This window comes from Mus musculus, chromosome 5 (genome assembly GCF_000001635.26).
Source record: "Mus musculus strain C57BL/6J chromosome 5, GRCm38.p6 C57BL/6J".
NCBI lineage: Eukaryota > Metazoa > Chordata > Mammalia > Rodentia > Muridae > Mus > Mus musculus.
Window position 1 is genome coordinate 86,306,015 of NC_000071.6, and position 14,130 is coordinate 86,320,144.

Consider the following 14,130-nt stretch of genomic DNA (forward strand, 5'->3'; position numbering starts at 1 on the left):
ACTTTATTATTAATTGTACCTACCATGTTACATTATATTGGTTTGACTATCCTATAGCAATTAACAATTGGTATTTTTGTGCTAAATAAAACTTAAAACAGAATTTTATCTCTTAAATTAAGGGCATACATTTTTTCTTTTTGAGGAGCAGAGTTGTATGTTGTAAATGTTGTTATCTTTTCTTCTGTCACAGGGTGATGTGTTTAACAATGCTTATAAACTTCTCAATGGTGACATAGATAATGTTGTTACCTGGCATGCATCCACGGCCCCTGAACGCATTCCAGCACACAGCATTCCTGGCAAGACACTTCCACTGTAACCAGCTGGCGTATTGCATTCCTCTGAACTTATTATTCTGACCTCTCCTTGCCGTAGATTTGTGACTGCGTTGCCTATTTAGTATAAAAAAACAGAAAGAAACCAGACCTCAGAAATTATGAGTCAATGACTCTATGCCAAATTTGAGAATGAACATGAATATCCTAAACATTATCTATTTTGAAAAATGTCACCAGAAGATGCATGTAAGAATAAGTCTGAGCATGACGTTGTAGGAGAGAAGGGATAGCTCCTTTAGGGAGATGAGATTTTCTTTTCTTTTTGAGTTTGTGATATATTTTCCTTTATTCTCTTAGAGTTAATAAATTATTGGATGTGGTGACACATGACTGTAATCCCAATATGTAGGAGGTAAATATAGAATCATGAGGAGGTCAAGGTCAGCCTAAGTTATATAGTAAATTTGAGGCCAACCTGGGCTACCAATGAGAATCTGTCTCAAAAAAAAAAAAAAAAAAAAACACCGGGGCCTAGCAAACACAGAAGTGGATGCTCACAGTCAGCTATTGGATGGATCACAGGGCCCCCAATGGAGGAGCTAGAGAAAGTAACCAAGGAGCTGGGGGTGGGGGTGGGGATCTGCAATCCTATAGGTGGAACAACAATATGAACTAACCAGTACCCCCTGGAGCTCGTGTCTCTAGCTGCATATGTATCAGAAGATGGCCTAGTCGGCCATCAGTGGAAAGAAGACCCATTGGTCTTGCAAACTTGATATGCCTCAGTACAGGGGAACGCCAGGGCCAAGAAGTGGGAGTGGGTGGGTGGGGGAGCGGGTGGGGGACTTTTGGGATAGCATTGGAAATGTAAATGAAATAAATACCTAATAAAAAAATGAAAGTTGAAAAACAAACAAACAAACAAAAAACCCAAATAAACAAACAAAAAAATCTAACCCAACAACAACAATTTTAACTTATGTTAAAATCGACTTACCCTATTTAAATTGTTCATATATGGATTTTGGATTAGAAAACTACATAGCAGTGAACGTTTTGGAACAAAAGAGAAATCAGTCTGAGTTTTTTTAATTGTTGTTCCACCTATAGGGTTGCAGATCCCTTTAGCTCCTTGAGTACTTTCTCTAGTTCCTCCATTGGAGGTCCTGTGTTCCATCCAATAGCTGACTGTGAGCATCCACTTCTGTGTTTGCTAGGCCCCGGCATAATCTCTCAAGAGACAGCTATATCAGGGTCCTTTCAGCAAAATCTTGCTAGTGTGTGTAATGGTGTCAGCGTTTTGAAGCTGATTATGGGATGGATCCCCGCATTTGGCAGTCTCTAGATGGTCTATCCTTTCATCTCAGCTCCAAACTGTGTCTCTGTAACTCTTTCGATGGGTGTTTTGTTCCCAATTCTAAGAAGGGGCAAAGTGTCCACACTTTGGTCTTCGTTCTTCTTCAGTTTCATGTGTTTAGCAAATTGTATCTTATATTTTGGGCATTCTAAGTTTCTGGGCTAATATCCACTTATCAGTGAGTACATATTGTGTGAGTTCTTTTGTGATTGGGTTACCTCACTCAGGATGATTCTTCTCAGTCTGATTTTAAAGTTAAAGAATGAATCTATGCTATCAGTGCTCCCCGAGAACAGCACTGTCACACTTTTCCATGATTGGTATGAGCTTGACCTATTATTTCAAGTTACTTGGTTCAAAGGAACAGAATGAAATATTTTCGGAGACAATTAAGACTTTTTTTTTAATGTCTTACCATGGTTGCAATAGTCCAAGGGGACTGCTAATGTTTCTTTTCCATTTTCCACTTAATAGAGTGATTTTTTTTTCTTGACCATAATTCTTCCTTTAAATTGTGTTTATTTTAATTCCAATTTTATTTATCCAATGAATGAACATGATCAACTTATATCTATACATGGAGTACTTGCTGTGACTGCAGGATTCATTTTATACCAGAATAACTTAAAGGCCATACCTTAAGGGTTATTAAAACTCCAGGTCATAATCTTAAGTCTCCTTTTCTTCACAGAAAGTATAGACTTTCTGTATTAATAAGGGACTGATTGAAGGGGTTCTAGCCAGCCTAAGTGCCAACACACATGGCTCTGGCAGGCTTTGCCCTCTCTACAGTCTCTCCCCCACCCCCTGCCCTTGCTAAAAACCATTAGATTATATTCCTAAACCACCAAGGTACATTTTCTTATTCAGAAACTTCCTCTGAGTTGACCAAGCAACTTCACCTGAGGGTGACCAAGGTTCGCTATCAAAGTATTGGAGCCCAACAATCAAAGACTCCCTTTTGCCCAATCAAAATTAACCAACGAATCCCAAGATGTGGTTTTCTCCTTTTACCTTTATGAACTGCCATTTGCCTACAGGACACTTCTGTCTCCTCTCTATCTAGAGGCAGTTCTTTGTCCCTCTGCTCCCTTTACCTTGTACTTTTCCCCCCTCACGTGTTCCCTCCCCCTTCTTTCTTTTCCTTTATCTCCTCCTCTTTGTTCCTCTGGGACAGATAAATCTCCTTTGTGCTTGAGCTTGAGTTCCAGGTCTCAACACTTTCTTCATTCCTTCCTTCCACATTTCCCTGTTATGATATTAGAATTCTCTATGGTTTCTAAGGGTTGCTGGTTGTACATTGCTGAGGCAGCGGTTGTAGCTAGAGCAGGTCTGACTAGGACGTAGATGGTTCTGTACAAGAGGCTATCCTCAGGCTGTTTCCTCATCTGAGAACTGACAAGGCTGGACTTAGTGGTATAAGCCTGTATCCTCATTATTTAAAATGGATTATTAATCTGAGGCCATTCTGGTCTACACAGTGGATTCCAAGCTAGTCGGGATTAAAATGAGATCCTATGTTAACAAAACAAAACAAAATAAATACATTTACGTAGAAACAAATAACAGAGGATCTGTTGTTAAACTGTTTCATTTCCCAGAACTACTTACCTCCATATGTGAGAGATCCCCATCCTGTAACATATGCGACAGAACCAGGGATGATATTTTGGGTTGCTGCTGGGAGACATACCCTATGGATATTTCTGGAAAAGGCGACAGATCTGTCAAGTTGTACAACTGCGATGTCATTGTCACGAGTTACGGAGCTGTACCCGTCGTGGGCTAAAATAGCCCTTACTCTCACTCTCAGCCTAGGGCTCATTGTAGAAACCCCAAAGGTGGCTGTCCAATATTGAGGATTAGGATAGCTAGAAGCAACATAAAATAAAGCAAAAGGATGAAAACATGCTATTAAATAGGGAATTCAACATCACTTCACATGGGTTATATTTGAATAATATCAATTCTTTGAGAATTTAATATACTTTAATATACTGTGTTTTGTATTTACCACCAACATCCCATGAATGTTTGCCTGAACTGTAATCATACAATTGTATTGAATTCTTTACTAGCAGTCTAGCAATTTTATTCTAAATATACAGGAAAAAAGATTTAAAAAAACACATCTTCAAATAATAACTTGCTTGACCTTTTTTTCTTTCCCAGTGAGTGTATTCTAACATGTTAATGATAACTAGTAAAGGGGAATGTTATTGTTTCTTCTCCTTCCTTGATATTCCTGTCCATGTAACAAAGGATTCTGAAATAATTATCTTTTCTATTTTAACTTGTTTGCTTTGATTGTTGTTGTTTTGAGAAGAAAGATCTATTCAAATAGTAGTGAGGTTGAAGGCTATCTTTCTTGTTAATACATGAATATGTACTAAATTTGATGTATGTTTATATATGTAAATGCATATTTTATATAGTGTGTATGTGCATGCAAATATAGACATATTTATAGAGAGATAATTTTCTAACATAAAAATGTAGGAAATTAGTATTGTAACTTGGGACTATAGAGTGTTTTAGGAACACCCTAAACAGACACATGCAAGGTAAAAAGTAGATAAGTTTTAGTAAATCAAAATTAAGTATACAATCTGGGTCCTTTCAATAAAATCTTGCTAGGGATCCACCCCATAATCAGCATCCAAACGCTGACACCATTGCATACCCTAGCAAGATTTTATCGAAAGGACCCAGATGTAGCTGTCTCTTGTGAGATTATGCCGGGGCCTAGCAAACACAGAAGTGGATGCTCACAGTCAGCTAATGGATGGATCACAGGGCTCCCAATGGAGGAGCTAGAGAAAGAACCTAAGGAGCTAAAGGGATCTGCAACCCTATAGGTGGAACAACATTATGAACTAACCAGTACCCCGGAGCTCTTGACTCTAGTCGGCCATCACTGGAAAGAGAGGCCCATTGGACATGCAAACTTTGTATGCCCCAGTACAGGGTAACACCAGGGCCAAAAAGGGGGAGTGGGTGGGTAGGGGAGTGGGGGTGTGTGGGTATGGGGGACTTTTGGTATAGCATTGGAAATGTAAATGAGCTAAATACCTAATAAAAAATGGGAAAAAAATTAAAAAAAATTAAGTATAATACATACAAGTTTATCTGGTAAATTTGAAACCACAAGAAAGTATTGATAATGCTTAATATTTGAATTTTGAGATAGTCTCACATAGCCCAGTTTTGCTTAGAACTTGTTAGACAGCTGAGGGTTATCTTGAACTCCAGATCCTTTTGTCTCTGCATTCCAACTGCATACCGCCTTGATTCCCAGGTAATGCCTACAAGCTTTGAAGCCTTACTGTAATGTCTACACAAATAGTAATCAGAGTGGGAAGCCATTGTAGAATGGCATGGAATATTAATAGAAAATTCATGGAAAGTGAGGCCTACACACTTCCTAAATATAAGAGATGTTCAAACACACTGGCTAACAAGTAATAGAAATTATAGCAATGAACACCTCATATATATTAATAAGAATGACAAAAATTAAGCATAAGCCCATTACCAAATGACAGTTAGGAGGAAGTTGGCTCTCTTGCATTACTAATCCAACTAAACATTTAGAAAACTTTATACTATATTTATCAAGTTGCATATCTACTTCTGAGTACATATCAAAAAAAGTCTAAAGATTTATGGAAAAATAGTATTCCTTTGCATGTATGTGCTTGTGTATGTTGGGGCATGTGTTCTTTTTGACAGTGGGAAATTACTGCAACCTAGTAAAATGAAATAAATATGATGGCTGTGTATAATGGACTCCTGTGCAGAAGCAGTTTAAACAGATGGGAATTCCCATGATTAGGTGAAAACCATAAAGAACAATACAAAACATATACTTACTGCTGTCATCATAAATTAAAAGCATTTATACCTAAAATAACTCTATAGTTTTAATAGGTATGTGAATATTTAGAACTATATTTCAAATATATTATGACCAGTAGGGCTATTTAGTAGAACTGTGGCAGTTGGAAGTAGGATCCAAGACAGGGAGAGGCCCGAGCAGCCTTCTATCCCAGGGGAACTTTCATTCTCCCACCACCTCTCCACCCATCAGACCTGTGGATCCTAAGCCATATAGGTTAGCTTCCCTTCCTGCACCTACCTTTCCCACTCACTGAGTCCTGTGTGACACCTCAAGCTGTCCTGAGCAATCTGCTATCCCAGGGGAACTTTAATTCTCCCCTCACCTCTCTGCTTGCCTTCATCAGTCATGGGGATCCTGAACCATACAGAGATGCTGCTCCAAACCACACAAAGCATACCCATCATGGGCCTACTGCGCCAGGACTATGGAGGGTAACCTTCCACCAATACCTAGTATAATAGAAACATCCAGGGACCAAAGCCACCCAGATAGCTAATGGCCTTTTAAAAAACACAATCAACAAAAGTCAGGGCAAAATGACACCTTCAGAACACAGCTGCCCTACTAGAGCAAGCTCTAGATATCCTAACATAACTGAAGCACAAGATGACCCTAAGAGTCCAATCTTATAAAAATGATAGAGGCATTTTAAAAGGAAATGATAGAAGCAATTAAAACACACACACACACACACACACAGAGAGAGAGAGAGAGAGAGAGAGAGAGAGAGAGAGAGAGAGAGAGACAGGGAGAGACAGGGAGAGAGACAGGGAGAGAGAGAGAGAGAGAGAGAGAGAGAGAGAGAGAGAGAGAGAGAGAGAGAGAACGAGAAGAACCCTGGAGATGGAAAATCAAGGGAGGAGAACAGGAACAACAGATGCAAGCATCACCAACAGAATACAGGAGATGGAGGAGAGAATTCTAAGCATATAAGTTACAAAAGAAGAAATTAATTAATTAATTAATTAATTAATCTATTTATTTTGGAGACAGGGTTTCTCTGTGTAGCCCTGGCTGTCCTGGAACTCAGTCTGTAGACCAGGCTGGCCTCGAACTCAGAAATCTGCCTGCCTCTGCCTCCCAAGTGCTGGGATTAAAGGCGTGCGCCACCACCGCCCGGCTCAGAAGAAATTTATACATCAGGCAAAGAAAATGTTAAATCTAAAATTTACCTCACAAAAAAACACTCAGGGAATCTGAAGAACCATGAAAAGACCTAATCTCAGAATAATAGGAATAGAAAAAGGTAGAGATTCCCAGCTCTAAAAACCAGAAAATATTTTCAACATAATCATAGAAGAAAACGTCCCTAATCTAAAGAAAGAGATGCCAGCCATCTTGGGTCCCAGGTCCCTCAGAGACCAGCCTGCACAGGTCAGCTCAAGGACTGCGAAGGGTGAGTGAGCAGACTGCAGAAGCGACACAGCTTCTGGGACAGGCCCTGTTTCCAGCTCCAGACATCTGGGCACCTTCCCAACCAGAGGAGAGGTGTCCTCCAGGGAGGGCTCTGCTGGAGCAGGTAAGGGGCCATCTTGGGTCCCGGATCTCTCAGAGTCTAATCTGCCCAGGTGAGAGTGTGGACAACAGAAGCAACACAGCTTCTGGGACAGGCAGAAACAACCCAGCTACTGGGACAGACCTGTTTTGGGCTCCAGACATCCGGGCACCTTCAGCGCCAGAGGACAGGTGTCTGCCCAGGAGGGCTCTGACCTCCAGAGCAGGTGAGAGAGCCATCTTGTGTCCCATGTCTCTTGGAGACCAGTCTGTGCAGGTGCGCGTGCAGACTGCAGAGGCAACACATCTTTTGGGACAGGCCCTTTCATCTTCAGCAAAGAGGCAGGTCTGAATGCCATATATTTGTGCACCTTCCATGCAAGAGGAGAGCATGCTTGCAGAGAGTACTCTGACAACTGAGACTCAGGAGAGAGCTAGACGCCCAGGTCTGCTGACAGAGGCTAACAGAATCAGAGGAGGAACAAGCTCCAACCAGAGACAAGTATAACAACTAACTCCAGAGATTACCAGATGGCGAAAGGCAAACATAAGAATCTTACTAACAGAAACCAAGACCACTCACCATCATCAGAACACAGCATTCCCACCTCAGCCAGCCCTGGATACCCCAACACACCCGAAAAGCAAGACACGGATTTAAAATCATATCTCATGATGCTGGTAGAGGACATCAAGAAGGGCTTTAATAACTCACTTAAAGAAATATAGGCGAACATTGCTAAAGAGGTAGAAGTCCTTAAAGAATTACAGGAAAACACAACCAAACAGGTGATGGAATTGAAGAAACCATCCAAGACCTAAAGAGGGAAGTAGAAACAATAAAGAAAACCCAAAGTGAGACAATGCTGGAGATAGAAAACCTAGGAGAGAAATCTGGAACCATAGATGTGAGCATCAGCAACGGAATACAAGAGATGGAAGAGAGAATCTCAGGTGCAGAAGATTCCATAGAGAACATGGGCACAACAATCAAAGAAAATGCAAAATGCGAAAAGATCCTAACTCAAAACATCCAGGAAATCCAGGACACAATGAGAAGACCAAATCTATGGATAATAGGAGTAGATGAGAATAAAGATTTTCAACTTAAAGGGCCAGCAAATATCTTCAACAAAATTATAGAAGAAAACTTCCCAAACCTAAAGAAAGATGCCCATGAACATACAAGAAGCCTACAGAACTCCAAATATACTGGACCAGAAAAGAAATTCCTCCTGACACATAATAATCAGAACAACAAATGCACTAAATATAGAATATTAAAAGCAGTAAGGGAAAAGGGTCAAGTAACATATAGAGGCAGGCCTATTAGAATTATAGCAGATTTCTCACCAGAGACTATGAAAGCCAGAAGATTCTGGAAAGATGTTATGCAGACCCTAAGAGAACACAAATGCCAGCCCAGGCTACTGTTCCTGGCAAAACTCTCAATTATCATAGATGGAGAAACAAAAGTATTCCATGACAAAACCAAATTCACACGAAAAATATCTTTCCACGAATCCAGCCCTTCAAAGGATAATAAAGGGAAAACACCAACACAAGGACAGAAACTACACCCTAGAAAAAGCAAGAAAGTAATCCTTCAAAAAAAAATCTAAAAGAAGACAGCTGCAAGAACAGAATCCCAATTTTAACAACAAAAATAACAGGAAGCAAAAATTAGTTTTCTTTAATATCTCAACATCAATGGACTCAATTCTCCAATAAAAAGACATAGACTAATAGACTGGCTACAAAAACAGGACCCAACATTTTGTTGCTTACAGGAAACCCACCTCAGGGAAAAGGACAGACACTACCTCAGAGTGAAAGGCTGGAAAACAATTTTCCAAGCAAATGGTCTGAAGAAAAAGCTGGAGTAGCCATTCTAATATCGAATAAAATTGACTTCCTACCCAACGTTATCAAAAAGACAAGGAGGAGCACTTCATACTCATCAAAGGTAAAAACCTACCAAGATGAACTCTCAATTCTGAATATCTGTGCTCCAAATACAAGGGCAGCCATATTCATTAAAGACACTTTAGTAAAGCTCAAAGCACACATTGCACCTCACACAATAATAGTGGGAGACTTCAATACCCCACTCTCACCAATGGACAGATCTTGGAAATTGAAACTAAACAGAGATACATGGACACTAACACAAGTTATGAAACAAATGTATTTAATAGATATCTACAGAAATTTTATCCTAAAAGAAAAGGATATACCTTCTTCTGAGCGCCACATGGTACCTCCTCCAAAATTGACCATATAATTGGTCAAAAAACAGGCCTCAACAGATACAAAAATATTGAAATTATCCCATACATCCTATCTGATCACCACGGACTAAGGCTGATCTTCAATAATAACATAAATAATAGAAAGCCAACATTCATGTGGAAACTGAACAACACTCTACTCAATGATTCCTTGGTCAAGGAAGGAATAAAGAAAGAAATTAAAGACTTTTTAGAGTTTAATGAAAATGAAGCCACAACGTACCCAAACCTTTGGGACACAATGAAAGCATTTCTAAGAGGGAAACTCATAGCTCTGAGTGCCTCCAAGAAGAAACGGGAGAGAGCACATACTAGCAGCTTGACAACACATCTAAAAGCTCTAGAAAAAAAGGAAGCAAATTCACCCAAGAGGAGTAGACGGCAGGAAATAATCAAACTCAGGGGTGAAATCAACTAAGTGGAAACAAGAAGAACTATTCAAAGAATTAACCAAACGAGGAGTTGGTTCTTTGAGAAAATCAACAAGATAGATAAACCCTTAGCTAGACTCACTAGAGGGCACAGAGACAAAATCCTAATTAACAAAATCAGAACTGAAAAGGGAGACATAACAACAGATCCTGAAGAAATCCAAAACACCATCAGATCCTTCTACAAAAGGCTATACTCAACAAAACTAGAAAACCTGGATGAAATGGACAACTTCCTAGACAGATACCAGGTACCAAAGTTAAATCACGATCAGATTAATGATCTAAACAGTCCCATTTCCCCTAAAGAAATAGAAGCAGTCATCAATAGTCTCCCAACCAAAAAAAGCTCAGGACCAGATGGGTTTAGTGCAGAGTTCTATTATACCTTTAAAGAAGACCTAATTCCAACTCTTCTCAAACTATTCCACAAAACAGAAACAGAAGGTACTCTACCCAACTCATTCTATGAAGACACAATTACTCTGATTCCTAAACCACAAAGATCCAACAAAGAAAAGATACTTCAGACCAATTTCCCTTATGAATATCGATGCAAAAATACTCAGTAAAATCCTCACAAACTGAATCCAAGAACACATCAAAATGATCATCCATCATGACCAAGTAGACTTCATCCCACGAATGCAGGGATGGTTTAATATATGGAAATCCATCAATGTAATCCACTATAGAAACAAACTCAAAGACAAAAACCACATGATCATCTCCTTAGACTCGGAGAAAGCATTTGACAAAATCCAACACCCCTTCATGATAAAAGTTTTGGAAAGATCAGGAATTCAAGGCCCATACCCAAACATAATAAAAGCAATATACAGCGAAAATAAAACTAAATGGAGAGAAACTCGAAGCAATCCCACTAAAATCAGGGACTAGACAAGGCTTCCCACTTTCTCCCTACCTATTCAATATAGTATTTGAAATTCTAGCCAGAGCAATTAGACAACAAAAGGAGATCAAGGGGATACAAATTGAAAAGGATGAAGTCAAAATGTCACTATTTGCAGACAATATGATAGTGTATATAAGTGACCCCAAAAATTCCACTAGAGAACTCCTAAACTTGATAAACATCTTCAGTGCAGTAGCTAGATATAAAATTAACTTAAACAAACCAATGGCCTTTCTCTACACAAAGGATAAATGGACCGAGAAAGAAATTAGGGAACCAACACCCTTCACAATAGTCACAATTAATATAAAATACCTTGGTGTGACTCTATCTAAGGAAGTGAAAGATCTGTATGATAAGAACTTAAAGTCTCTGAAGAAAGAAATTGAAGAAGATCTCAGAAGATGGATAGATCTCCCATGCTCATGGATTGGCAGGATTAACATAGTAAAAATGGCTATTCTGCAATCTACAGATTCAATGCAATCCCCATCAAAATTCCAACTAATTCTTCACTGAGATAGAAAGGGCAATTTGCAAATTCATCTGGAATAATAAAAAACCTAGGATAGCAAAACTATTCTCAACAATAAAAGAACCTCTGGTGAAATCACCATGCCTGACATTAAGCTGTACTACAGAGCAATTGTGATAAAAACTGCATGGTACTGGTACAGTGACAGACAGGTAGATTAATGGAATAGAATTGAAGACCCAGAAATGAATCCACACACCTATGATCACTTGATCTTTGACAAGGGAGCTAAAATCATCCAGTGGAAAAGACAGCATTTTCAACAAATGGTGCTGGCACAACTGGCGGTTATCATGTAGAAGAATTCAAATTGATCCATTCTTATGTCCTTGTACAAAGCTCAAGTCTAAGTGGATCAAAGACCTCCACATAAAACCAGAGACAGTGAAATTAATAGAGGAGAAAGTGGGGAGAAGCCTTGAAGATATGGGCACAGGGGAAAAATTCCTAAACAGAACAGCAATTGCTTGTGCTGTACGATCAAGAATTGACAAATGGGACCTCATAAAATTGCAAAGCTTCTGTAAAGGCAAAAGACATTGTCAATAAGACAAAAAAGCCACCAACAGATTGGGAAAGGATTTTTAACAATCCTAAATCTGATAAAGGACTAATATCCAATATATACACAGAGCTTAAGGAGCTGGAATCCACAAATTCAAATAACCCCATTTAAAAATGGGGTACAAGCCAGGCATGGTGATGCATGCCTTTAATCCCAGAACTCAGGAGGAAGAGGCAGGTGGATTTCTGAGTTCGAGGCCAGCCTAGTCTACAAAAAGAGTTCCATGACAGCCTGAGCTATACAGAGAAACCCTGTCTCGAAAAAAAAAAAAAAAAACAAAAACAAAAAAATAAAATAAAAATAAAAATGGGGTACAGAGCTAAACAAAATATTCTCAACTGAGGAATACTGAATGGCTGAGAAGCACCTGAAAAAAATGTTAATCATTAATTATCAGGGAAATGCAAATCAAAACAACCTTGGGATTCTATGTCACACCAGTCAGAATGGCTAAGATCAAAAATTCAGGTGACAGCAGATGCTGGTGTCTTAATAGCGTTCTCACGCCCGGCCAGGAAGAACACAACAGACCAGAATCTTCTGCGGCAAAACTTTATTGCTTACATCTTCAGGAGCTAGGAGCGCAAACCCCAAACCCCAAAAACGAAAGCCCCTTCAATTTACATCTTTAGGAGCCAGAGCTCCGGCGCGCCAAAGCGCAGAGCGCACTCTATTGTTTACATCTTTAGGCAGCGAGAGAGCGCAGGGCGCGCAGACCCAGAGAGATGCCAGCGAGAGAGAATGGCGGAAACCCCGTCCCCTTTAAGGAGGAGTTATTCTTCGCTTAGGACGCATCACTCCCTGATTGGCTGCAGCCCATGGCCGAGCTGACGTTCACGGGAAAGGCAGAGTACAAGTAGTCGTAAAATACCCTTGGCACATGCGCAGATTATTTGTTTACCACTTAGAACACAGGATGTCAGCGCCATCTTGTGACGGCGAATGTGGGGGCGGCTCCCAACACTGGTGAATATGTGGAGAAGAGGAATACTCCTCCATTGCTGGTGGGATTACAAGCTTGTACAACCACTCTGGAAGTCAGTCTGGAGGTTCCTCAGAAAATTGGACATAATACTACTAGAAGATCCAGCAATACCTCTCCTGGGCATATACCCAGAAGATGTTCCAAATGGTAATAAGAACACATGTTGCACTATGTTCATAGGAGTCTTATTTATAATAGCCAGAAGCTGAAAAGATCCCAGATGTCCCTCAACAGAAGAATGGATATAGAAAATGTGGTACATTTACACAATGGAGTACTACTCAGCTATTAAAAACAATGAATTTATGAAATTCTTGGACAAATGGATGTATCTGGAGGATATCATCCTTAGTGAGGTAACCCAATCACAAAAGAAGTAATTAGATATGCACTTACTGGTAACTGGATATTAGCCCAGAAACATAGAATACCCAAGATACAATTTGGAAAATAGAAGAAAATCAAGAAGAGGGAAGAACAATGGGTGGATACTTCATTCCTCCTTAGAATCGGGAACAAAATACCCATGAAAGGAGTTACAGAGACAAAGTTTGGAGCTAAGATGAAAGGATGGACTATCCAGAGATTACCCCACCTGGGGATCCATCCCATAATCAGCCACCAAACCCAGACACTATTGCATATGCCAGCAAGATTTTGCTGAAGGGACCCTGGTATAGCTGTCTCATATGAGGTTATGCCAGTGCCTGGCAAATACATGAGTGGATGCTCACAGTCATCTATAGGATGGAACACAGGGCCCCCAATGGAGAACCTAGAGAAAGCACCCAAGGAGCTGAAGGTGTTTGCAATCCTATAGGTGGAACAACAATATGAACTAACCAGTACCCCCAGAGCTCATGTCTCAACTGCATATGTAGCAGAAGATGGCCCAGTCAGCCATCACTGGGAAGAGAGGCCCCTTGGTATTGCAAACTTTATATGCCCCAGTACAGGGGAATGCCAAGAAGTGGGAGTGGGTGGGTAGGGGAGCAGGGCAGGAGGAGGGTATAGGGAATTTGGGATAGCATTTGAAATGTATATAAAGAAAATATCTAATAAAAAATAAAAAAAAGAAAGAGATGCCTACATACAAGACGCCTATAGAACACCAATAAGATTGGATCAGAAAAGAAAATCTTCCTGTCACATAATAATCAAAACACAAAATCTACAGAGCAAAGAAAGAATGTTGAAAGTGGCAAGGGAAAAAGGCCAGGTAACATACAAAGGCAGACCTATCAGAATTACCTTCAACCTTTCAACAGACCTCTAAAAGATAGAAGGGCCTGGGCAGATATCTTCCCACCTCTAAAAAAACCCACAGATGCCAACCTAGACTACTATACCCAGCAAAACTCTCAAACACTATTG

At 39.9% G+C, this 14,130-nt stretch overlaps 1 protein-coding gene across 1 annotated transcript in view; it reads right to left on the reverse strand.

Moving 5' to 3' along the window:
- The window catches only part of Tmprss11d (transmembrane protease, serine 11d), a 70,534-nt gene that overhangs the window by 3,161 nt on the left and 53,243 nt on the right, over positions 1–14,130 (reverse strand). The window contains exons 8-9 of the mRNA NM_145561.2: positions 3,250–3,509; positions 253–395 (exon numbers count right to left, since the gene is read on the reverse strand). Coding sequence (NP_663536.1) covers positions 253–395; positions 3,250–3,509 — 403 coding nt within the window. The remainder of the gene's footprint in view (positions 1–252; positions 396–3,249; positions 3,510–14,130) is intronic.